Source organism: Macrosteles quadrilineatus, unplaced genomic scaffold, assembly GCF_028750875.1.
Source record: "Macrosteles quadrilineatus isolate MER2022 unplaced genomic scaffold, UCM_ALF_1.0 Scaffold_4__1_contigs__length_99947679, whole genome shotgun sequence".
NCBI lineage: Eukaryota > Metazoa > Arthropoda > Insecta > Hemiptera > Cicadellidae > Macrosteles > Macrosteles quadrilineatus.
The window spans coordinates 78574376-78601313 of NW_026542597.1; the positions used below are offsets into that span (position 1 = coordinate 78574376).

A 26938-nucleotide genomic window follows, 5' to 3' on the forward strand; every position below is an offset into this window, starting at 1 on the left:
AAATCAACATGCAAATTAAAAAAAATAATTAAGATATTTAATGCTTTAACAAACTAACATTTTCTACACATCAGAACAATCCAACTCTAGAAAATATTGATTTCTCCTTGACAACAAGAATCAATAAAAATCATCCAAAGATAAACAAATAAAAATGTTCACAATATCAAACAGCTGATGACTAATTTATATCACAAGCACACGCCCCCGTGGTGTCAACACCAGCACGACGAACATCAGCAATATGGTGTGGCATACCATCAACCTCTACACTGGTTTGTGAGAGCTGCCGTGAGACCACACCAGGCTTCCATCTCGTAGTACATAAGGAATTTTTAGGCTTGACAAACACAGGTTCATCAGGTGAAAACTCAGTTCTTAGTTGCTCGTCACAATTTACAGGTTCGCCCTTACACCTCCACCTGTAGCAGAACAATCTAGAGCTTGGTGTCGACTCTTCATTCAAATCTTCTTTTGGTGTTAGATTATACCAATATACCATTTCTTGGACACTTCTTCTGGTGCTTGTTGCCATTCTCTTTATCGTTCTATGGTTTCGTTCAACGATTCCATTGCCGGACGGACGGTTCACACACCTAAAACGACGGATAACCCCCCATTCCTCACACAGTTGTTCAATTTGTTCACATCTGAATGTTGCACTATTGTCCATTAATAGTTCTTGGGGTGGACCTCGTTCTGAAAACAGTTCAAGTAAGATTTTTACTACCTGTTCTTTAGTCTCACTTGGGATCCGTCGCCAAATGCAAAACCGACTTGGACCACAATCTATAATTGTAAGAAATTTATATGACCCATAATGAGTCACATCAATCGCAAGCCTGTGCCAATTCTTGTCGCAATCCAAGTGCCCCGGCTTCCATTTGATGGGGGATGGATCAACAGATAAACATTCTTTGCATGATTTGACTACGCAGTCAACGTCCTGTTTACTAAACTCAACGGCCGGGTAACAACGCCTAACTGTGAAAAGAGTTCGATTAACACCAAAGTGATGCAGACCATGGATTCTTTTGACCAACTTTTGTTTATCCTCATCCTCTTCTTCACCCATCATTGCAATACTGGTCTTTTCCTCCTCTCTTGCCAACCACTTTTTAGGAACTCTCGTCAGGCGATCTGCTTTGTTAAATTGCGATTTAACCAGATCCATCCTCACCTTAAGGCCACATTCTGATATGAGGTCTTTTAACAAACCCAACCGTCTTCTTACAAGAGCTTCACCCATCCCATGTGTTTTAATACGTCGGTCTCCTGTTAATATGGATGTTACCCAAGCATAAACGGTGGCCGAATCTGTGACCAAGTATAACTCCTTCAAATTCCATTTCAAAGCTAAGTTCACTCCTTTCAACAAAGCCTCTAACTCAGCTAAGTTAATATGCGCCGAATCATCTTCTTTCCTTAGCCAAGACGCGTCCTCAACTATTTCACCATCAATTTCAATGCAAATACCGATCGCCAAGCTGCTAGCATCACACCACACAGTTCCTTTGTCACTAGATGACACTGCCCATTTTATAAGAAACACAGGATCCTTTTCTTTTACGCTTTCCATTATATCTCCTAACATTATCTTGATTCGGTTGCCCACCACATCGTCCCATTTCAAATCTGTCAATTGCCTCTTAAGAAAACTGCATGCTGGTCGAAGCCAACCAGCCACCGGGAAATGTCCGATTAACTGCCCACACAAGGAGTACACATCCCTCTTGGTCTCAATTTTATCCAAAGCTTTTATCTTGTTGTCTCTGGTCCACATCAACTTGCCATCTCTTTTTGAGACGTTAAGCCCCAAAACCCTACTTCCATCAAGTGGCTCCACTGGTTTCGCTGACAGCCCATATTTTTCCAACAACTTCTTTACTACATCACCGTCAACAATGTTCTCATTCACCACTATGTCGTCAACATAAGAGTCCGTAGCACTTCGGACTATTGGGTCCATTGACAGCACTTTATTAACAATTTTGCTCATTATTTTCGGTGCGACATTTAGACCAAACCCGAGTCGTGTTAGACAATAATTCTTATCCTTAAATCGGACCACTTGGAATTTCCATAAATGAGGAGCAATATGGATTTGGAGATATGCCTTACGAAGGTCGATAGTGCTCACATGTTCTCCTAGCTTTCTCCACATCCTTAGCTTTTCCCCACAAACCTCACTTTCTGCTGTATGGCTTGAGACATACTGATTTAATTCCCTGTAATCCATTACAGGTCGCACTTTGTCCTTGTTATGTTGCACGACCGCCATTAAAGGAATTAAGCCATCAAACTCCCCGTCATAAGGCTGGAGCCAACCGTCTCTTATCCAATCATGCACTTCAGCGTCAAACGCCTCCCTTGCCTCTTTTGAAATTGAGTATGAAGGTACTTGGTTATTTATCTTAGGTGTTTTACCGCCATCTTTCCAATTCCATTCAACAGTCCATTTTCCATCAACAAATTTCGCATTAAAGTCACAATCATTAATAGCGATCTCATCGTTGCCATTCTCCGAGGTTTCCTTCACGCACAGCTCCTTCTTGGCCTCAGCCATCGCTCCGATACCAACGTCCCTGAACGTAATAGTGCCATCTCCATCAATAGTGACACCTCCCATTGCAGTCACTGCATCCATCCCTAGAAGCATCTGATACCTTGGCAATACACTGGCAACCAAGCAACTCAGTTTGAGCGGAACACCTCTTATCAAAACTTGTAACATACATGTCATGTTACACTCAACTGATTCTCCATTCATCATTATAATCCTTTGACTTACTGGCTTCAGTTCTACTCCATATTTCACTAAACTAGGTGACACAATGCTCCTTGAACAACCTGAGTCCAGCAAGGCACAGCATTTAAAACCCGACACACTTATTGTTAATGTAGGGAGTTGCGCTGAAGAAATTGGGCCACCCGCGCAACATAAGGCAGCCCCATTCACTCGTTTTTTGGAATTTGTGAACATTTTGAGGCATAATGTCCTACCTCCCCACACCGGTAACAGGTTACTTTTGACTCACGATTTAGATGGGGACACGAACGTGCTACGTGGCCTTCCCTCTCACAAACAAAGCATTTTTTAGACCACTGTTTACCAACTTTGAAAACTTTGGCATTAGCCTGTGCAACCGCCCCAAAGTTTGACTCACTGCCCAACAGATTCCTAGCTCTTGTCATTACATCCGACAACTCCATGCTTTGAAGAGAACACGCAGCTTTCAACTGGGTTTGAGTATCTTCTGGCAAGCCATGTACAACTGCGCTCTTAATCCACTCATCAGATACAAAAGGGTCCACCAATTTTGCCAGTCTCTTCAAATCAGAAGCATATACATCTAGTGACTCACCGGGAAGTAGACGCCTAGCTGTAAATTCTGCATAAGCCTGAAAACAGTTCGCAGAAAAGGCCTGCAGCAATGCATTGGTGAGAGCCTCATAGTTACTCTTTACATTTTCTGCTAGCCCGTCATATACAGAAAATGCTCCTCCAGCCAAAAATAGGGGGAGAACTGTCTGCAAGTCTTTCACCTTTTGGAGCTTACATACCAATTCTAGTTTCTTTAACCACTCACTAAAATCACCACTTCCATCATACTGCTTAATCAAGTCTGAGAACTTAACACCAGTACCTGACATTATGCCGAAATAGCTTGTAATTAAATCAACATGCAAATTAAAAAAAATAATTAAGATATTTAATGCTTTAACAAACTAACATTTTCTACACATCAGAACAATCCAACTCTAGAAAATATTGATTTCTCCTTGACAACAAGAATCAATAAAAATCATCCAAAGATAAACAAATAAAAATGTTCACAATATCAAACAGCTGATGACTAATTTATATCACAAGCACATTAACTTAATAATATTTGAGATTTGAGTTCTGCTGAGACACATATTTAGGATTATATGGAGCGGAACTTTTCAAAATCTATTTGAATTCGCTACATGTTTTTGCCCACTAATAGAGGTGTCTTCATTTCCCGTGGGGTTCTGCCCCAGTGGCCTTTAAAGTTTTACCAACATATTTTGACTTTTCAGGATTGAACAGTCAAACCTTTAAAAATGCTAAGTGAGCACTTATGCCATACAATGTTTTCAGATGAAATCACATAGTATCTTACTGAGAATTTCATTAGCTTTACAAGTTCAGAACTAACATTTCGAATGTAGAATGGGTGGTGTGGTGGGGCGTGTAGAAAGTTTAGCAAACCGATCTTAATTCTCAACTCAGTCAGTGGCTGTGCCGCGTGCGGGATACATCAACTCCATGGCACATGTGTGGATTATTGTTACCATTTTGTTTATTACCGGTAAGTATTATTTAACTTTCTCTTGTGATAATTTTACGGGGAATTGTAGTATACTAAAGATTTAATGTAGAATACACTTTTGCTAGTGTGTGGTTGTGTTTGTATTTAGTAAATGCATTGTCGACACTAACGTGTTGACTTGATTGAATTTAATTTAGATTTTTACTTATATCTTAAAACAGTATTATCTGTCTAGAACTTTTTTGTAATGTTTTCTATTTATTTACTAACGGTAAAATAAAACTTTACAAACATGTTAGACCAGAGTACAAGAGGAAACACTAATAAGCACATGCCCATTTAAGTGCTAAATACGAATTACTTACCAAAATTTATTGTTACTGAAACTTTTTCAACCAACTGAAAAATATACAAGCTATTTAGGAAAATAATTTATTTTTTCTCATCGCACGATACCTTCTGTACCTATTATAAAGAATAGTACTATTGTCCAGTCCATACCCATCAACATGTCGGAATTGATAAAATAGCGAGTTTATCATAAGGACATATAAAAGAGCTTGTTAAAATTGTACGATCATTCTAGGTATCATGCATAATACTTTACAGATGGAGTATACTGAATCATTACTGATTCTTCGAGAAAGTATTGATGTTAATATACAGTATTATTATTAACATTTTCTAGATGCTTTTCATTCTGGATACATCCAGGAAGGTTTTGTGTAAATATTCCGGAAAACTTTCTCAAAACAATACCAAAAGAAATACCTCTACTCAATGTTGGGTTAGTTCAAAACATGCATAGCTATTTTATAAATAATTAAATTGATATTGCACAAATAAATAATAATAACAGTAAATATGATATTGCTTCTGTGACAAGTTATCACAATAGCTAATGTTACTAGATATTCATTTACGTATCACAATATACGAGTTATAAAAGATGTGTTGCTAAATGAAACTAGATTTTAGATTTTATAAAGGTTTATTAGCTTGTTGTGAGAAATCCTCATGTCATATGTGTAACCTGGATAATCTCAAGTAAACATGTGTATTTTCAGACTAGAGACAATACCAAAGAATAGTCCAATATTTTCACGAAAATTTAGAATTTTTGTATCAAACCACTAACTATGAGGTTGTTTCAGAACTTTTAAATTTTTCGTAGTGTTATTAATTCTATCAAACCCCGAAAAGAGTAAAAAATGTAAATAAAGACAGGAAGTAATTGCTCGAAAACTGTTCTAACAATGTTAATGAAATCTGTCATAGTTTTATGAGTTTCAAAACTGAACAAAATGAAACCATCTGCATCTCTTTCAAAATCTCGGTCCAAAAGACACAAGACTTTTAATAACAAAAATATAGCAAATTAACCGTATATATAATCGATTTATTTGTAAAACAATTCAATACATCGATAATGTGTTACAGAGTAATCGAAATTTAATCCAATTTAGGGGTGAGAAATTACCATTTTAAGAGTGTGTGTCTTAATTTAACGCATGTTAATTATATGATCAAATTAAGTAGCGTTTTTATTTATAATCGTATATAAAATACAAAGCTTATAAAATAAAAAATAGGAGCATTTAGTATTGTTCCAACTACATACAAGTAGCTAGTCTACCAACTGCGTAATCCCGACATTTGAACGGCAGTGTAAAGCAGCTACTTTAACATGGAAATGCCCTATTTACATTTACCGAAAGTGCGGAGAATACAAAAAGCTTAATTTATAAAGGATTCGTAAGTGACCAGAATTGATAATTTTCGTTTGCTCTCTGCTTTGGCATTTGCTATGGCACTAGTCTTGTCTTATGGGTTTTTTACATTAGTACGCATCATAGGCTTGCTTATACTACTAACATTCATACCTGCTCTTTGGGGAGTCAAAGTCGAAATTTTTCAACTTTTTTCAATTTTTACTTTTTATGTCCTTTTTATAGCACATAATTTCTCCTTAAAAATGGTATACTTATATTTTTAATTACTAACCTAGAAATGTATACAAAAATATATTTTCCATAACATTGCAGTGTCGTTTTTAAGGTAAAACTAGTAGACCCTTGGAGGCTTTTCTTGCCGATTTCCGCAACTTTACTTTTTAGAACTTTAATGTCATTTTTTCAGGACTGGTAATACATACAGCTGTGAAACTTTTACCATGTAGTCTTAGTGACTTATTCTAAACACAGGCATAAGGATTTCATCATATCTTTAGTAGAAGCATGTAAAAAAAACTAATAAATTTTATTTTGGAAACAAATATTTTTAAAATCTATAAAAACCCATAAAATAGTTATTTTATTTTTTAATGAAAAATCTTGTGTCTGTGACTAGTTAATTAGTTGATATAAAAGTATACCAAGTTTCACTATCCTACCTGTCCTAACTCCTGAGAAAAGTGACATTTAGTTAACATTTCTAAAGATAGGACCTCGGACTCCCCTTATATCATTTAGTGGATTTTCAAGAAAGCTCTTTTGTGGTTGAGAACTGTTATAAGAGTTTAGTTAGTAGTAAGTGCATTCATAGTTTTAACTATATATACTCGTTCCCTATTAAGGTTTAGGTCATTAGGTTGGGTCGTAATATTAGGTTTTGTGTATTTTAAAACATTCTTTGTTGTTTTACTTTGTGCATTCGGGTTGTTTGAGGGATTAGACAAGTCCAAAAAAGTCCCTCTTTAAATATCAAATACATTATGATGCTTAAGAGTGTTTATTCAGTTTTATATTGCATAATTTTTATATTATGAACACAAATTTTCACGAACCCTGTGTACTTAACTTATTGATTGAGGTTTATGATTTATTTGTAAAGCTTATGATCTAGTAGAGTAACGGATTTTTTATAAAAATGCAATTTCCTTCAGGACTTCGTCCTAGAAGCGTTTGTTCTATTTCCAGAGCTCAATTTAGAAAATCCAGCGATTCTGACCAAATTTCTTCATAACGGTTTTGTGGATTGCAAATTAAATGTAATAAAGTTGGCAACACTGCTAAATTGATCAGCTGGTGCAGTGTTTATTTGTCATATAATTTGACAATTGACATGACTACTTAACCTATAAACCTGTTGCTGCGTGTTAACATAAACATTACACACTAACAACTATATTCAGGTTTTGATTAATTATGTTTAGGATTCAGATTTCTATTTGACAATTTGTGAAAAACTTTTATTAAGGTTTTGATTTGTTTATGAAACAATTTAATTCAAGTTTGAGTTAGTTTATTTTTGAAACCACAAAGTGAAAGTTAACATGTAAGTTACCATACATACATTTACCCATTACTCATGCTTTATAGTTGTGGGAAAAATATATAATGTATAGCACAAGCACAAAGTCTCTTTGCTGCACTCGAGAAACCTTCCACACGAGCCGCAGGCGAGTAAACCCTTTTCTTAAGTGCAGCAAACTGCCACTTTGCGCACTAGTTACACAAATAACTATTTCTACTCCTACTGGTACATTTTTTTATTTTAACCAGATTGAGGTAAGTAAATAACTTTTTACGGTGTGGATCTAAAAGCAATAAGTTGTTTGTATTGTAAATTACATTCACCTACTAACTGCCTTAAACAATATAATCTTTGATTAGAAGGTAAAAGGATACCTATTGTATTTCCCGTTTTGCCTTGGAAACAAGTTATGAACCTTACTGAAATGCGCAATCTGCGCATGGGTCCCCTCGTGTAAAATAAAACGGATGAACTTTTTAACCATTTAACTCACAGGGAAATACAATAAACACGTCAAACGTTCACAATTTTTAACAGAACAATGCGTTCCAGAAAAACTATCCTCCAATGGAGTTGAATAGATAATGTTATTGATGTTTATTAAATCTATGCGCATGTTATACAGCTTTACCAACATTAACCACTAACCGTGGTTTTGGATTACCCGCATTAATTCACCTCATTGTTGTGGTTAGTGCGGTGAAACTATTTGTAACGACCGTTAAATAAAGTGTAAGTTACCCTAACTTGTAAGTATAGATTTATGAGTTAACGAACTATTCATGGATTTGAACAGATAAAATTTGTGATAAACCTGGAGAGAGTGTCAATTTAAGTATTTTAATCACCATACCCCGTTGCAACTTAGACTAAGACTATTTCGTCTTAGTTAAATCCTTCAGGTCAAAGTATGGCTTTTCCGCTGGTATTATAGCTCAAGCAAAAATCACTAGCCTAATTTGTAAAACCAACGTGCACCATAACGTGCACCATAAGTGCACTCCGGACTTGAAACACTTGATTTCGAATTTACAAAAGGAAGGAGGACTATAATAGTCATAATAATAATACTGCTAATAATTAGTAGTATTAAAATTTAATAATAGTGCCAATGATGAGGTTAACTATTGAGAAACAGTTTAACTTGAAAATCCCTGCTGATAACTGCACAACTTCTATACATCGATCCTTTCTTCACTGTACAAAGCGTGGTCGGCGGCCTGGAGTGTGGAGTGTAGAGTTCTCAGAGGCCCTTTGGTCCATCGCAGATCATCCTGCCGTGCATAACGTCGTCCACGGACTAAAAGAGATTCCCGGACGCGCGACACGGTATTTAGTGTATTTATTTAATTCAAACCCGATCACGGTGTAAGAAATTTCAAGGTACAAACTGGTGCGTGATAAGCGGTAGCGGAATACAAGTTGATAAGAGACTAGGAACTAGGAATAGGTAATGCTACGTCACTGGCAGGATTGCCAACTTGGAAGAATAGCAACGAGTCTGTAGTTTATGAATGTATACCAAAATGGGCTGCAACTCATTTAAACTTGATTTTGTACTTTATTTATTACTAGCTGGCCCGACAGACGTCGTCCTGTCCTAATGTGGTTTTATGTCAAATGCTCGTTCATTTTCAAGATAAGCTCGTTCGCATAGCTCAATCACGTCCTGGTTGAAGTTCGTTCGATACGCTCACTCACCTTTAGGTTGGAGCTCGTTCGCTGTGCTCACTTGCCTTCAGGTTAGCTCGTTCGCTACGCTAACTTGCCTCCAGGCTGCTAATGAATTTAAAAAAATCATAGTGCTGCACCCTGTTGGTAAACCTATTAGCTTTTTAATGCTATTGAACATCACGGAATCAAATTCTGTAGTTGAACCAGCTGTTAATATGATTCTTCAATTCCATTTGAATATGAGTACTCATAAAGGTTAACATGGGAAACTCCAGAGCCACTGGGGCGGAGCCCTTTTGACGGATCTGCACCAAACTTCACACAAACTATCCTTGAATAATGCTTAATAATGCCTAAACGTTTCATTACAATCTGGGGGTGGTTTCGGAAGCCATAAAGGACAAACAAACAAACATACAAACAAACATACATTGGATTTTATATACATAACACGGACTAAGCTCTGATTCAAACCTGTAAAATTATTAAATTCTATTTGAAGTAACAAGGCACATCGTAATGTAATAAGACAAATGTTTAACAAAGTTAACATGAGCGGCGCGGCCTGTGACAAAGAGTGTTTCTCCTGTGTACTTAGGACTGAACCAACAGAATTATCTCAATCTCTCGTTTCATTTTACCACGTGTATGACTTGTATGCGTTTATAACTGAAGCTATACACTAGTGTATCGTCGATATTACAGATGCATCCAATGTATTAAGAATTAATAATTTTGAAGTATGTATCAATCCGAATAATATTCTAGAAGTTAATTGGTTGGATAAGCTGTAGTACTTAGATAGGAACTATTAACAAATTATTTTTGCTACACTGTTGTCTGGTAAACTAAGGTTTATTTTTGTTTTCTCAATGGACGATGGAAACTGGACCCAGTTGCCCTTGATCATTGGTATATTATTTTATTCATTGAAAACTATTATCTGATTAATTTAATACTGTACTTACTAACTGGCTGGGTAGCTTTACAGTGCTCGCCTAACAATCACAAGATCACCGGTTCGATCCTGAGAAAAGTCAGTTGCTTTTTGAAGGTCTGGAACTGGACCCAGCTGTCCTTGATCATTGGGCTTTAAATAAATGATCCTGACTATAGAAACAGCTGATCTTAGTCAGAAAGGCTACAGGGATCATTACACTTCATTCTACACTCATCATTTACTCATATTTTGGGTTATAATACGCACATAGGTTGAGTACCCATCTCAAAATGGTAGGTGGTCAAATCTGTCAAGACCATTTAACACATAAGGTGGTCACGTAAAGATGATAAGACATCAAACACATAAAACAACTAGTTGCAATCATGCGGCACGTGCGGCACCGGATGTTGAGTCATGACTGGGTGTCCACAGAATAAATAAACACAAATACTATTTCTTTATACTACTTCTTCTATAACGTCACTTCAGGTGAATGAAGTAACATTACCTATACACACATTCCCTATTGGTTTTGTGATCGGTTTTGTTTTTAAGACTGATGCGAAAATCAAGGGACTGTACAACTAAATCATCTTCAATTAGCTTCGGTGACCGTAAGGTCATCAAGGTTAAAATACAAAAAGAATTATGCTTTAATTACAACTAGTGTACATGTTGCTCGAATTCGAGCAATTGCATAATATTACAGGAGTTATTTCAAAACGAAGAGACAACTGAAAGATTACTGGTGTGTAACTCAGACCATGTTTATCTTCGTTATTGATAAACCTAAAGCATTCCGGCCGGTTTTCTCCTTCTCAAAATGCCTCGCTGTACAGGCAACACAGGTCATTCATTGATAGAGGTCCAATTGAGAACGAAAAGTCGTTTTGGTGTAGTGTTAGGGCGCATTTGTAACCTAATAGTTGAGATTGTCCAGGGTCAGGTGCTGACTGTGATGAGTTAAGTCTATTACGCGCCACTGTTCTGTAGCTGCGGTCGTTATCACGATTACGCCTCCTGTCTATGTTTAGTTGTCGTCGCGTCGGAGGCATTTAAAAAAAAAAACAACAAATAAACAAATTATAGCTACACAAAACAACGATAAATGGACAAATTTAGGTTACTATCATGTTAACACGATCCGTCATAGCGACACAAAACAACGAAAAATACACACATTTAAGATACAACCATACTAACACGATCCGTCTTGGGGGTTATGTTTACACAAACTCAAATAGTAAATAAACGTACTCAATGCGTTTCATTGAATTGAATAAATAACAGCAATTAAATTAAACAGCTGATCAAAATGTAAACAATTATATTCTCCATAAGGATAACATGGGAACTTTAAAAGCCACTGGGGCAGAGCCCAAGGGACTTTTTCAAAAATGTAAGGCCAGTTTGCAAATCTACGCGACACGCTCTTTCCAATGAGACGTCAATGGATAAAATCGGTTAAGAAATGGCGGAGGAGTTCAACCGACAAAGTTTCATGTCGCGTATTAATTATAGTACCTGGGGACCGAGCTTTGCTCGGGGAAAATCATTAGTTTACTCTGAAAGCAGTTTAGTATTGCAGATACATTAATCCACTCCCAAACTCCACACTGCTCACCTTTACTACTTCCTTCACCACGTTGTGGACCTGTGTGTCCTCCTTCCGTATACCATTTTAGAATTGCAGATACATAAATGCCACAGATAGTTCTCACACTCTGCACTGCTAGCCTTACTACTTCCCTCACTACTTCCTACGTCGCCGACCTGTTTCCTTCCCTTCCCACGGCATTTTAGGTTTGCAGATACCTTAATCTAATCGTCATAAACAGTTCCCACACTCCGGAATGCTTGCCTTTACTACTTCCTTCACCACTTTCTACGTCGTGGACTAGTTTCCCTCCCTTCCCATAGCATTTTAGGATTGTAGATACCTTAATCTAATCCTTATTAACAGTTCCCACAGTCCGGACAGCTCGCCTTTACTACTTCCTTTACCACTTCCTTCGTCGTGGACCTCTTTTCTTCCCTTCCCATTGCATTTTAAGATTGCAGATACCTTAATCTCATCATCATAAACAGTTCCCACAATCCACACTGCTAGCCTTTACTATTTCCTTCACGACTTCCTTCGTCGAGCACCTATTTCCCTCCCTTCCCATAGCATTTTAGGTTTGCAGATACCTTAATCTAATCGTCATAAAAAGTTCCCACACTCCGGACTGCTTGCCTTTACTACTTCCTTCAACACTTCCTACGTCACGGACCTGTTTCGCTCCCTTCTTATAGCATTTTAGGATTGTACATAACTCCAATTAAGTGGAATTGGCACCTTACGTTCCAACCTTAATGTAATCTTCATTAATAGATCCCAAACTCCGGCCAGCTTGCCTTGACCACTTCCTTCGCCACTTCCTACGTCGTGGACCTGTTTTCCTCCCTTCCCATAGCATTTTAGGATTGCAGATACATTAATCTAATCATCATAAACAGTTCCCACACTCCGGACAGCACGCCTTGACTACTTCCCTCACTACTTCCTACGTTGCCGACCTGTTTCCCTCCCTTCCCACGGCATTTTAGGTTTGCAGATACCTTAATCTAATCGTCATAAACAGTTCCCACACTCCACACTGCTAGCCTTTATTACAATCATAGATAAAAAAAAGTCCTGCTACAATGTATCGAGTAATCTTCAGTATAATCTTTGCTTAATAGTAACAGCTGATGTTTTTCCTTTTGTACTGTATTTTGTAATTTCTAAAATACTGTGGATAGACTACTTACAAGTCTTTTGTTTACTTTTTCCTTGTTATTCAATTCAACCAACATGGTTACTAAGCAACCCATAAGACTAATGTTAAAAAAATGTGACTTTCAGTTTCATTTTTCTACGTAATTAGATTTTTGTTGGCAGTTCTAAGTGCAGTAAACTCGTTTTTAGGCCAAAAATAAGCTATTTACAAGATTTGAAGAAAATCGTCGGAGCCGTTTTCGAGATCTTTCTGCAAGCAAGCAAGCAAGCATACATACAAGCAAACATTGCTCGTATTAGAGTATAGGATAGATGGAATACTGTTTAAGGCTTATTTGTCGTTTTCATATTTATTTGAGATGGGCGTGCTTATTTAACCCAAACATGAGTGAAGAATAAGTAGAATGGATTTTGATGCCTTGTGTAGCTTTGTTACTGACTAAGATCAGCTGTTTCATTAGTCAGGGCCAATTATTGAAAGCCCAATGAATAAGAACATCTGGGTCCAGTTGCGAACCATCAAAACGCTGAGACACCCTTTTCTTAGGATCGAACCAGCGACCTTATGATTTTTAAGGCGAGTGCTATAAAAATTTGAATCTAAAACCAGAATATTTCCCCGATCATAATACTTAAATTAAGATTTGCTACTGTTTTAAAATTTGAAGCATTCCCCCCTGTGAGTACTCTATGGTAAGGTTGACATTTTTCTTTGGTGCTGTTGACAAGAAAACTAGCTTTTCGAACAAACATTTTGTTCAAGTCAAATATAAAGATCTCTGTATATCTATGCTTCTCCATTCGTATAGTTTTTTTTGTGATAATTACAGGTACAATAAATGGTGTAGAATTTATAAAAAGAATGACATTTGACCTTAGAGCATTCGAGCTTAACCAGATATGAAATGTATCGAAATTGGCTTCCTATTTTACATTATAACGCAAAGAAGTAAATTTAGTATATTTCTCCATAGCTAACGCAAATGATGAGTTAAATAAATGGGGTTTAACATACAAAGATCATTTAGTTCTCTAATGCTTGCAACACTGTAGACAGATGGAGGCTAATTGAAATGAACTTTAATTGCTCTCGGTCGGAGACTACTCATGCTTCCATGTAAAGCAACAAACTGTTGATTGGCATGTCAAGTAGAATGTCATTTTTGACATCTTCATCATCTTTAATGGCTTCATCATACCCTAAACATTCTTTCTCATAGCTTTACAATCTATATAATTAACTAGCTGTACCCGCGGGCTTTGCCCCGTTTAACTTCATAAGTATTCACATGGCTCATTCACGTCCTGGTTGAAGTTCGTTCGCTACGCTCACTCACCTTTAGGTTGGAGCTCGTTCGCTGCGCTCACTTACCTTCAGGTTAGCTCGTTCGCTACGCTGACTCGCCTCCAGGTTGAAGTTCGTTCGCTACGCTCACTCACCTTTTGGTTGGAAATTAGCTGTTGTCATAAATAAAAAAAAAAATAATAGTGCTGCACCCTGTTGGTAATCCTTGTAACGTTAATGCTATTGATTATCATAGAACAGAACCAACTTGTTTAATTGAAACAGCTGTTAAGATTCATTAATTCCTTTTAAATAGGAAAAATCATAAGGTTAACATGGGGAACTACAGAGCCACTGGGGCGGAACCCGGAAGGATTTTTGAGATAAGAATATGCTTTAATGTTAATCGGGAATGTGAGCTATCATCATGCCAAATTTCAGCCCAATCCGTCCAGTAGTTTATGCGTGATTGAGCAACACACACACAAACACACACACAAACTCACAAACTTTCAGATTTATAATATTAGTAAGATACGCTACATGAAACTTTGTCGGTTGAACTCCTCCGCCATTTCTTAACCGATTTTATCCATTAACGTCTCATTGGAAAGAACGTGTCGCGTAGATTTGCAAACTCACCTTACATTTTTGAAAAGGTCCCTTGGGCTCTGCGCCAGTGGCTGTTAAAGTTCCCATGTTATCCTTATAAAGAACATAATTGTTTACATTTTGATCAGCTGTATAATTTAATTGCTGTTATTTGTTTTCAATTCAAAGTCTTTTAAACTCATCTGAAATTATGATGGCTTTTATTTGTTTTTAAATAACTACGGTACTTTTACCTCTTTGCAATTGCTCGATTTCGAGCAACGTGTTTACTAGTCTTAATGAATCAGGTAACAGCTTTAAGGCAGGCCTATGTAGTTTGAATGCTTTGTGAAGTTTAATTATTTATTTATTTATTTCCCTACTGTAGGACTATTTTAACAACAACAAACTAATCCATACAGTACTAATCCATTTATTTTGGGGTAAAATTTACAGTGCACTTGCAAGCAATAGTTTGTGTTTGTAGCTACAACCACTAAACTTATGTAGTAGCTATGATTCATCATTGTAATTGAATGATCCTCTCTCTCTGAGCCATTATTAGGTCTCTTAATGTTATCAACCAAATAAATATGGCTACTATAAATTCAAATATATAAATCAACACACTTTGAACTGCGTGTAAGCAGTGTTGACGTTGTTCAATAGTTACAAACCGATACATCGTGTTGTTTCTTCTTCTCTTTCAATGAACAGTATTTCAATGAGTCAACATTTTTGTAAAATACTCCGGGAATCGAACCTTTTCCCCTACCACCAATATCCAAGATGCCAACCTAACAAATATATCACACCTTATGAAAAAATTGTATTCAAACAGTTTCATTAAATCAAAAACAATTTGCTTGGTTCCGAAATGGTCTGGCGGAAATTTTTAAAATTTGACCAAAAGCCAAACCAGGCGAAGGTTTTTCCGGTTCAAATCTGTCAACATCTTTTACCAACCCGAGTGCCAAAACAGCGGCGTATGCCATGACGACTGTCTAGAATAACTCTACGGTAAGCACCTGCATATTGAACCACCTGGCCAGAAAAGTATAATTACTAGGTTTACTAATGTCTATGTTTTATATTATGCTTTTAAAGTGACACAATGATAAATAAGGGAGTACGATGTTTAACCTATCATACGCTTCACGTCATCAAGTTATTTCAACGCCTGGTATACATGGAATCTTTATTTAGAATCATGTAGGCCATGGGGAGTGATAAAACAGACTTGACGTGAAATACACACGAAAGGTACTAGAGCGGGCAAAGTTTGGTACTATTCTAGTTTTGGAGCATCAAACAGTTATGATTTACTACTTTACATACAAGATTCAGATTGGGTACTGTGATGTGAGTTGTTTTCGTGGAGAGTGTTCGTGTTACACGACTGCTACTTAAGAATGTCCATTTTACCAGTGCAAGATCATGATATTTTGGCGTATTCGTATTGTAATAATTCTTTCATTTCTATTACAACAAGGTGTTCACCCACTTTGATGAACCGCACTCCTAGCATGTAATAATCAGCAAATCTTAATAGTAAGAAACATTATATAAACAAAAATACTGACTATCGTAAAAACAGTACAGTGTTTTCGTTCTTTCATCTTTAATGTGACAAATATTACTTGGAAGAAATAAAAAAACGTGTTAAACCAATAACGCAAAGAATAAACTATAGTTAATGACAACAGAAAAGATTAAACTTACTATTGATCAAGTGAAACAGTTTTCATGGTTTGTTACAGTAAAATAAATTTAAGGCATGTTTTTCTGTACAGTGACATTCTAGTGTACTTTTCTATGAGTTAAAACAGAAAAGAGGCAAACAAGGTATTTAGTATAGTAAAAATGTAAATTGTGAAAATGGTCGATACATTCAATAATATAAATTTTGCCAGAACTATATAAATGAAATGACAAGACATACAGTGTATCGCCTCCAATATGGACCAAGTCCAGGCTGGGTAAACGCCAAGAAAAATATCTGATAACAATCCTTAATCGGGAGCGTTCTATGGAGAAATTCGATTCGAGTTGCTGTTTTATTAGAAGCTTGTGTGGTTTAAGATGAAAAGAAGGGAGGCATTCTATTTTTTTTAAAGCTTTTTGTTTTATAATTTGGGTGTTTAATCAGCATAACCTTACTTACATACTTAGATCATGATTTGTACAGTATTACCCATGATAACGGGTTAACAAATATTATGGGATGTTTACTAGGTTTATGGCAGCTGGAGTATTACGGATTATTACAAATCTAGCGAGCAAATTTAGTGCTCTCAAATTCGATGCTGAGAAATCAGAAGATTATTTTGCTATGGTTCAAATCTGGACACAGCTGTTCAAAACAGCTTAGGTCCATCCTGATTGTTTAATCAGCTGATCTTATCTAGAAACTTACATAGGTCATCTGACTCCGTTCATCCTGCATTCGAAGTACGAAGTACGAAAAGAAGCTATCAAATGATAGCTTGTTGTTCACATGAGAGGATTGGTGTATTTGAAGTTTTGGGCGTTGGAAAGATATCATAATCGTTACACTTTCAACACTATTTTAAGTATGCTTGTTTAGCATACCTGTTTATGTATGGGCGATTATGTATGCATTACTGCTAAGTACTTGTTTATGTTCACACCACGTACCTTTTATTTCATTTTGAGAATATTACCATACACAAAGTAATTAAACTGAAATTAAAAAGCCTAATCCTGTAGTGTGACCATATTAATGTTTTCCTCTAAAATTTAATTTAATAATTCTTTTGTTGGGAAATAACCAATTATTCCTAACTGAGAACCAAACCGGTTACGGTCCTTCAGTTGGAAATCGTTAAGACATTCCAGCTTGCAAAAACAAAGCAGCTGCATCGAGAATAATTGTTTTTGGAAAGGACGAACGAACAGGAACTGGCCAAACTCAAAGACGTACTTTTTTGTTATCCTTTAACAGCCAGATACGAGTCTGGCAAAAAATGTTTTTGAAAAATATTGTTGATTACTAAAAAAAAAAACAATTTTAAGATTCAAAATTATTGAATTGTGTAAACAATTTTTAACTCCTAATTCAGAAATTCATGGAGTGTCACGTTTTATTCAATTGGACTCACTAATTTATGTTCGTATTTACTTTAAGTATTTTTTCATTTTATTGCAAAAAAATGTGATCTCAAGGAAGGTGAATGAAATTGCAAGGAAAAAAATTACATAGTTAGTTAGACCAATTTGGAGTGAGCCCAACGAGGAGGAAGGCCAAGAAAAGATTCCAGACAGAAGTCTGTAGTAGCATAATCAAATTAGAGGAACATGCTGGGACTTCTTTAAAGAATGCTGGTAGCACTGTTTAATTTCAGTGACGGTTAAAATATACAATTTAGGATGTATTTTGTAAGAACTTATCCCCATTAGTGTTATATAAACAAATTTATAATATAATTCACTATATAATCTGAAACTAAGTCATAGGACGACAATCAACGATAAAGAATTTTGTTAAATGCTATTACGAATTTAAATCAAATACATCTTTGATAACGAAGATTTTTTATATTCCTATGCCTTTATGTCAGTAGCTTTCCTACTATTTTGCAAGGGTTGAGCAACTGTCAAATCTCTGTTTTGCCACCAATCAACAAAAGACAATCACAAGATATATCAAAAGATAATCTTTGAATGGCATAGTGAAAACTGAATTCTAATTACACACTATAAAACAAAATCAACGGGAAAGGGATACTGAGTCCAAAATCAATTCTATTCAGATTTTAAGTTCACCCAGTAATCATAGATCTACTTGGCTACCTAGTCAGGTAGTATTGCTTTTATGTGACAATACTAAAGGAAATCGTAAGGACAAACACAAGTTAAGATTGCAGTCGTGATTCTGCCGTATACTTTATGACATTTGGAAAGGTTTACAACTGAACAAGCCATTTATATGCCAATTGTTGAAGCCTGAATGACGAAACCATGAATGATGAAACATGTACACCAATACTAACATATAAGTGGGCAAAATTCTTATTGGCGTTAAAATGATGTAAACTAATTATAGAATAGAGAATTGTTTTAAAGAATTTCGTCAGAGAACAAATAAAACCAAACTTAATTGGTTGAATAGCAATGGGATATTAGGGGCTAGAATGATGGTTTAGTGGTTACAGGGCGGGAACTCTGTCTTGAAAATGCTGGTTCAATTCCCGCCATTGGTGTAAACTTGATTATTCAGTCATCCAGTAGTTAGATACCCATATTAAGTTGTAGGTCCTCTATATAAATAGAAAAGCCCATTGATTAAAACTATTGTATATTGTCTATAGAGGAAATAAGTTGTACTCGTATGAAATTTCCAAATATATTTAATTTACTGCTTGCAGAATTCTAAGAAGAAGATTATTCTTTTATTATTAGGCTATTAGAACTTTTGCCGCAAATTTAGTTGTAACTAGGAAATTATAAGAGGTAGTATATTACAAAAAATATCACTGAGGGTGGTTTTTATAATTCCCATTTTAAATTCCAGTAATAACCTAATCAAAATTTGAAGCTAAATTCTATGAATATTTGATTGCCGTACAGCTTCTACGACCTTAACTGACCTTTTAGTTGAAATCTATTTTTCTATTTCTAAATTTAGTTATATCTATTATTTATTAGCTATTTCTAAATCTAGTTAAAATAAATTTTTAGTTAAGCGTATTTTTAGTGACCTTTTAGGCATGGTTTAAAGTCAAATTGTCATTCAGGTGTTGTGTCTTATAAAAAGGTAATTGCATAGTTTATCATTTATAGTTTTATTTGTTTTAGACAATCTAAAAACCAACATAAAGAATTCACTATTTAAAGCCACAGAGAAGTATTCCTATATTATATACGATGCCAAGGCGTCAACCTCACCCTCTGGAGAGGAAACTTTGCTCGAATCAACAACAGTAACTTACTGTAACAACAGCTTTGTTGCTTAAGTGATTTATGGACTGTTTATCAACCACAACAATACTTATCCATTCTATTCATAATTGCGGAACATGAATTTCACACTTTTATGTATCCATGTCACCAAGTAAAAGTTTTACTATCAAAATAATTTTGGTGAATAATTTATTCAATACAAAATGTTCTCTTTTATGAGAAACCTTTTGGGGTTTGTTTTCTAGATAAATGGATAGACGTACAGCTTTGGAAATGAACAAACGGATGACGGCACTGTAACATAGCTAGCAGAAGTACCAAACTCTAATCACAAGACCAGCCACTACATGGATAAAATATTAGTGAGGTAAAAAAATCTTTGTACGCCATAATATGGTGTTTTGAAACAAGTCTTGATTATTTTTTCGACATAGACCTTTGAACGATTTATGTATGCATTATAAAATATTTCCCGTGTTTTAGACAAACATATTAAGTCACCTGTTTAATTGGACAGTTTAATTAAATGAAACAAGCCTTTTACTCAAGCAGGTTCAGGTCTACAAGCTTTGAAATGGAGCCAAATACGAAAACCTTTCTCCGTTTTCAAAGTAAGCTTAACACGTAGACAATCAAGTTATTAAAACACACCGTAAATGTTTTTACAGTTTCCAAATTAGCAGTTTGGTTCTAGTGTAGTTTTATTACACTAGGTCCACACTGTTGTTTTCTGGGTTTCTCTAGAGTCAGTACCGGGGGACCGAGCCTTGCTCGGTTGTAATTAATTGGATTTAATAGTTAAATTTAAAAAAATATTGTAAACAAACATTTTATAATTTATGAAAACATTTTTTTTACGAGACAGACATTTATTTGATCGCTGAAACAATAACAACTCTGTAATGTAAAAGCATGCAATTAAACCAAAATAAGATACATGTTTATGATCTGGTTTAAGTTCAATACTCGCACAGACAATTTTTCTCCCCTCTAGTCATTGAAACCCGTTGTTCGACTTTTAATCTCACTAAAGACAGCAGATAAAAATATGATACAAACAAATTCATATTAGTTTCAAAATGACTAGTGACAACGATTTTTTGCTTTTTCAATACTACTTCTAAAATTGAGATTCTGTCTGTTTGTTCTTTCATTGCGATTTAGCATACAGTAATAGTTTTATGCCGATTAAATTCCCCAGATGTGATTAGTTTACTTGGAATGCCTCAGTACTTCAGGGATTAAGTTTTGGTGGGAGAGAGCTAGGTAAAATAATAACTATTTTTGATCGGAACTATTTCCCCTATATCGAGTAATCTCCATTGTAATCTTAATCTTTGCTCAATAGTTACAACTGATGTGTTTTCCTTTTTACTGTATTTTGCAATTTGTTAGTATACTGTGAATGGCTTATTATAAACACATGTGAGTAGTGACAATGACAATTCTTTTGTTTACTTTTTCCTTGTTATTTTGTCCAGCCAACATAGTTACCAAGATTATTTGCAGTTTCTATTCGATCCTAAAGTTTATAGAAGTAATTTAGACGTTGAAATTGACGTTGTTGAATCACAGTAAACAAATCATTTTCATATAGTATTATTATGTACATTTCTACACAGACTTAAGTGTCTACGGAATACATACAAATAATCACGAAGAACACCCTCATCAGAACATAAAAGTCATAAAACTTAATTTAAATTAAGAAATTGACAAGCACGCTCAAAATATCTAAGTAAAAATAAACAACTTTGATTACATATTTTAATTTATGCTCGGTGCCTCTTTCGCAACGGATTAAGAAGATGAAGGAGTAAAATATTACTTAGGCAGAAATCGGCTACCCATTAATATAACCAGATTAATATGGCCGTTTCAAATAGACAATAAAACTAATGGAACAACTGCAGATAACCTATTATCAGCATATGGAACTTGGTAACGCTTTTAATACCCTGTTACTAGGTCGTTTGAACCATCTGTTCCGAGCTGAGGATGTTTGTAATCGTATCTTTGGTTTTTATAGTTTGTTTGTAACATGCAGCCCCACCTCGGAGCTAGGATCTGGAAATATTACCGTGCAGCCTATATTTCTGGATATTATGGATACTCGTGGGGCGTGCTGATTTTGATTAACTATTGTTAATTTTTCCATTTCACAACATTTAGAAGCCTAGTCAGTTACATTTGTAAAAATAATGTTTTTGGAGAAAACATATTTTTTTAGAAAAAAAAAACTGATGTATACAATTATGTACCATTTCAATTACCAATCCTTTTGAGAGGTGTCTAGATGCTTACTTGCACATAACTATGAATATGCAAGATGAGTGTAGAATATCAAATCTGTTCCTGTTTTCATTGTCATTTGTGGTTTTCTAGTGAAACTTAAATGCACTCAATTTTCCTCGTACGTTAACAAAATTTTCCTCTCGAATTTTAGTTAATTAAAAAAAATTCTGCTTCTAATATTGTAGAAGTTGATAAAAATACAAAACTTATTCCACATATACTGTGCCAAAAAATACAAAAGCATTATCCTTAGTTAGTTAATCCATAAGAATAATATCAATAACAGAGTATTTCATTCTATGATTAGATTTAAAGTATCAATGCACGATAAAACTAAATAAATAGGTTTTAAATCAGCCATAGAGTGATTTATCACATAGAAAAAAGTACAAAGGTTTAAAAACAACAATACTTTACCGCCTTAAGAATGCAAATAAAAAATCATTCTGAATAAACTAAACGGATTGATTGGAAATGACGCAGCTTATTTTCTGACGACTCGGAACTAATCCATTTGAGAGTGGATGAAGAAAAGCAAATGTAAGTGAGCAATCTTAATCGAACACTCCCAGTTCCATCGATTCTCTTGAAAGTAAACACTAAAGTGAACAGTGGAAGTTATAAATGTTTGAAAATGAGATTCGTGTACGTTGAATAAATAAATTATCCTATTATTAAAGAGATAAATAAATAAATTATGAATCAACTGAACAGTTAGGCATGATTATGTCTGGTATGTATTAAGTGTACGGTGTGGAGTAAATACCGGTAGCTATTACCATAGATTAAAGGACAATCTGTCCACTTCTTTAATTTATGCTACTACAGTATATTTTTTTCTTTCACTCACTGTAAAACTAGTTCAACCAAATAATATCCTTGTCGAAGCAAAACAGTAGAGCGATTTTCCACTTTTCTGATTGGATTTTCACAAATATATTGTCCTAAACATGACAGGTTTATTTTCTATTTACAAAGTATTCGGTTAAATGAGTACTTAGGTTTGCTGCTAAAGGGAACGTAGTAAACTGCTGGTTTTCAAAAATATATTAAAAGCAGTATTTAAAATAAATTAGTTTACCAAACTCGATAAAAACACACATAATCAAGCAAACTACAATTATTTACTTGTTCTCCATAAAATTCATGAGGATTTTACATATTCAGTTTTTTCTCCGTAGATCGACCTTTCAATGTACAAAAATATTTAGTTTTTTGAGCTCTATAGCTTTAACTTGAACGGTAGGTTTTACGGTGTTAGGCCTCTGGGGACCTGAAAACGAAAAAGTAAATCGGTCCTGGTTCCAGGTCTAACCATGATACCTGCGGCAATATGAATGAAATGAAATGAAAATCCTTCTTTATTGAGGCGAACTTAAGATTTCATGGCCCTTCCTTGCAGTTGACCTCTAAAACAAAAGCTTTTTACCTGTATGGGAAATTCGCTATATAAAACTATATTTTTTCGATTATTGACCTCTAGTATTATACAGTACATTCAAATTCCATAAGATATTTATTGTATTAATGTAAAGGTTGTGGGAATCGGAAATACTTCGTTGTAACGCTGACATTTCTGACAGTTCAGTTTTCACTTTTGTTTTGGTGTTTTAATGTTTAATGTGTCAAGACTACTTCTTTGGATTTTTTACTTTTACCATTCAAATGTTCCCTAGTACAGTATTGTGAAACTGTGCACAAGCCACATAAAATAAGTTCCACATATTTTAGGCTCGAATGAATATTATTAAATGCGTAAATCTATAAAAGATCAAACAAGATTGATTTGATTGAATCTGGAAAAATCGTACTGTTTGAATTAAGATATCACAGTGATCCATAGACAGTGGTACAATAATAAAAAATAGTTAAGTTTTTCATTATTATATTTTTTAATAGTGTAAAACATACATTTCATGCTTTAAAATTTAGTTGTCCACAGAAATTATATTTTCTACTGGAGCTGAGCGTTTACATTGAAATCGTTTTGGTTTTTTATTCAACAAAACCCATTCGAACGTCCTACTACTACTACAGCTTTAATATAATATATACACACGTATAACAAATAGTACAAACAAAAAGACATTTTTGTAGCTGACAAAGTAGGCTACTCGTTTTGTAATCAGAATAGTATTATGTTATTTTTATAACTATGTTATATCTACAACAAAATACCATATTCCCAGAAGTTTAGACAGTATTGCAAATCCTCCAAATAAACTATTAGGCAAGTTGTTACCCCTATAATTTCCAAAAGGATGTGCATTTAAGAGTGGTATCGTAGTCATATTTTCCAAACAGCTGACTTGCAATAAAATGAATAAAATAGTTGAAGGGTGTAAACCGTTCAGAGGGTGAGTTAGGAGGGTGCAGATCTGGAGCAGTGAAGGCGAGGCTGTTAACTAAATAAATGGTTCTAGTTGGTTGACTCTTAACTTGGTTGAATCATGTGAGTAAACAACTACGATTTTATCTATGTTTTTTCATAGTAAATTTAATACCCCCGCCGCAGCAAACCTGCAGACTAAGCGAATTTCCATTTGACTGATTTGATTTTTACACTGAAATGTCTACTTAAAAATATAACATTTATTCCCGATTTAAATAGAATTAGTTGAACAAGTACTTAGGTTTGCTGCATCAGGGAGGGTAAAACTTTGTTTTTTTTGTAAAATGTTAATAGTTAGTAAGAAATAAAAACTTTTTCCAAAATTGATCAAAATATGTTCATAAACAAGCAAACTACAACAGTTTACTTATTCTCCATAAGAATAACATGGGAATTTTAAATTTACAATTTTTTGGAATTTTCTCCGTAACCATTAGGCGCATAATAACGCTTCAATATACTAAATTATTTGTTTTTTTAAGCTCTACAAAATGGTTTGGAAAGAAATTGCTAAATTTTATGTTTTTTGGGTCAAAAATGGGAAAAACCTATTTTTACCCCATAAAACCCCCCGTAAACCCCCGTTCCCATGGTCCGATCATGCTGAATCGCGAACTCGTTCGAATAAACGTAGGTTTACACGTTTGTACCAAATTTCATCAAAATCGGATCATTTTTGCTCGAGTTATCGTGCTAACGGACACATATATATATATAAATATATATATATATAAATATATATATATATATATATATATATATGAATTTGAACGGATGGTGTTTTTGGCCTCTAGGGACCTCAAAACGAAAAACAAAATCGGTCCCGCGTCCAGGTCTTACCATGAGTACTACGGTAATAGCTTATTCCCTATATGGGAAATTCGCTAAAAATGAAATGTAGTTGATAAGTTTTCTACGCTGTATCCTTTAATTGTGGATAAAAATAGATCATTTTGGTGTTTACGTTGTCACCAGCTTGAAAAAATGGACATAGGTGAATTTGCAGTATACAAAGATTTTATAAACAATCATTTTAAGTCTAACAGATAATGTGGATTTTTGACTTTAGCACACTCAGCGACCAGCTCATGAAATTGTCTCATTAGAATAATAAAAATACCCCCGCCGCAGCAAACCTGCAGACTAAGCGAATTTCCATTTGCCTGATTGGATTTACACTAAAATGTCTCCTTAAAAAATATCACATTTATTCCCTATTTAAATAGAATCAGTCCATTAGGCGCATTATAACGCTTCAATATACTAAATTATTTGTTTTTTTAAGCTCTACAAAATAGTTTGGAAAGAAATTGCAAAAATTTAAGTTTTTTGGGTCAAAAATGGGAAAAACCCATTTTTACCCCATAAAAGCCCCCATAAACCCCCGTTCCCATGGTCCGATTATGCTGGTTCGCGAACTCGTTCGAATAAACGTAGGTTTACACGTTTGTACCAAATTTCATCAAAATCGGATCATTTTTGCTCGAGTTATCGCGCTAACGGACACATATATAAATATATATATATATATATATATATTTATATATATATATTTATATATATATATATATATATATTTATATATATATATATGAATTTGAACGGATGCTATTTTTGGCCTCTAGGGACCTCAAAACGACAAAAAAATCGGTCCCGGGTCCAGGTCTTACCATGAGTACTACGGTAATAGCTTATTCCCTATATGGGAAATTCGCTAATAGACACCTGGCTCTTAAAAATTATCATTACTTCTGTTTCCTAATTTCATCGCAAAACATGACAGAACCGTTTAAAAATTTTGGAATGTAACAGTTAATGAATAGCAGTTAATAAAATATTTCGTGTACACGTTCGACTTGTAAAGAATTAAATGCTACATACATCCTTCTGTATCCAATAGTATACAATACCATCCAGCAGTTAATAAAGTATTAGTCCTGAGTAAATATGAGCTTTATTTCCAACGTCTAACAACAAATAGCTTCCAATGTTTAGTTCCTAATACAGTATTATGAAAAAATATGGGTTGTGTGTTTGTTGGTTTCTTTGGGGCGCAAGTACTACTGGACTGATTTTTTACATGAAACATCACCATGATTTTTGTAGGTTGCAACTGTTTTCAATAGTAAATTATAAGCAAGATTTTTTTCTGCGATATCACAACTTTTCAAATCACATTATTTTTTATTAAGAAAAAACACAATTGAAGATTTATCGGTAATACTGTAAAAGAAAATCAACACCCAAACATTTAATTATTTGAAGTAAAATATAAACTATAACATTCTCGACTTCCATAACACAGTGACGTAGTCAGGATTTCAAAATAGGGGGGGTCGACCGACCGGGGGTTCTGGTCCCCCAGGTAAAAGGGGGGGTCCGGGAAAATTTTTAAAAATATAGGCCCTAAATCGGTCTTTTTAGCTCTCTTGGCATTGAAAATAATCAGCCCCAACGTCAATACAGTATGATTTTATAATTTTACATTTAATTTAACAAAAAAATATTATATTTAAGACCA

The 26938-nt window shown here is 34.8% G+C and overlaps 2 protein-coding genes across 2 annotated transcripts in view; one reads left to right on the forward strand and one right to left on the reverse strand.

Moving 5' to 3' along the window:
• Positions 1 to 181: 181 nt before the first annotated feature.
• LOC128993076 (uncharacterized) lies at positions 182 to 3654 on the reverse strand. The gene is made up of 2 exons (XM_054416833.1): positions 3114 to 3654; positions 182 to 2724 (listed from the first exon to the last, which is right to left on the reverse strand). Exons 1-2 carry the CDS (start codon positions 3652 to 3654, stop codon positions 182 to 184), a joined length of 3084 nt encoding a protein of 1027 aa, XP_054272808.1.
• A 608-nt stretch (positions 3655 to 4262) lies between these two features.
• LOC128993431 (uncharacterized) overlaps positions 4263 to 26938 on the forward strand; it is a 28794-nt gene continuing 6118 nt past the window's right edge. Inside the window, exon 1 of the mRNA XM_054417320.1 lies at positions 4263 to 4337. Within this exon, the coding sequence (XP_054273295.1) occupies positions 4295 to 4337 (43 nt within the window). The 5' untranslated portion in view covers positions 4263 to 4294. The remainder of the gene's footprint in view (positions 4338 to 26938) is intronic.

Excerpts from the sequence above, each read along its gene's own strand:
- LOC128993076 (XM_054416833.1), bottom strand. The coding sequence starts at position 3,654 with ATGTCAGGTACTGGTGTTAAGTTCTCAGACTTGATTAAGCAGTATGAT. Across the intron at positions 2,725-3,113 it reads TGCCAAAGTTTTCAAAGTTG|TTTTGATAAGAGGTGTTCCG; the intron begins GTAAACAGTGGT and ends GTATGTTACAAG.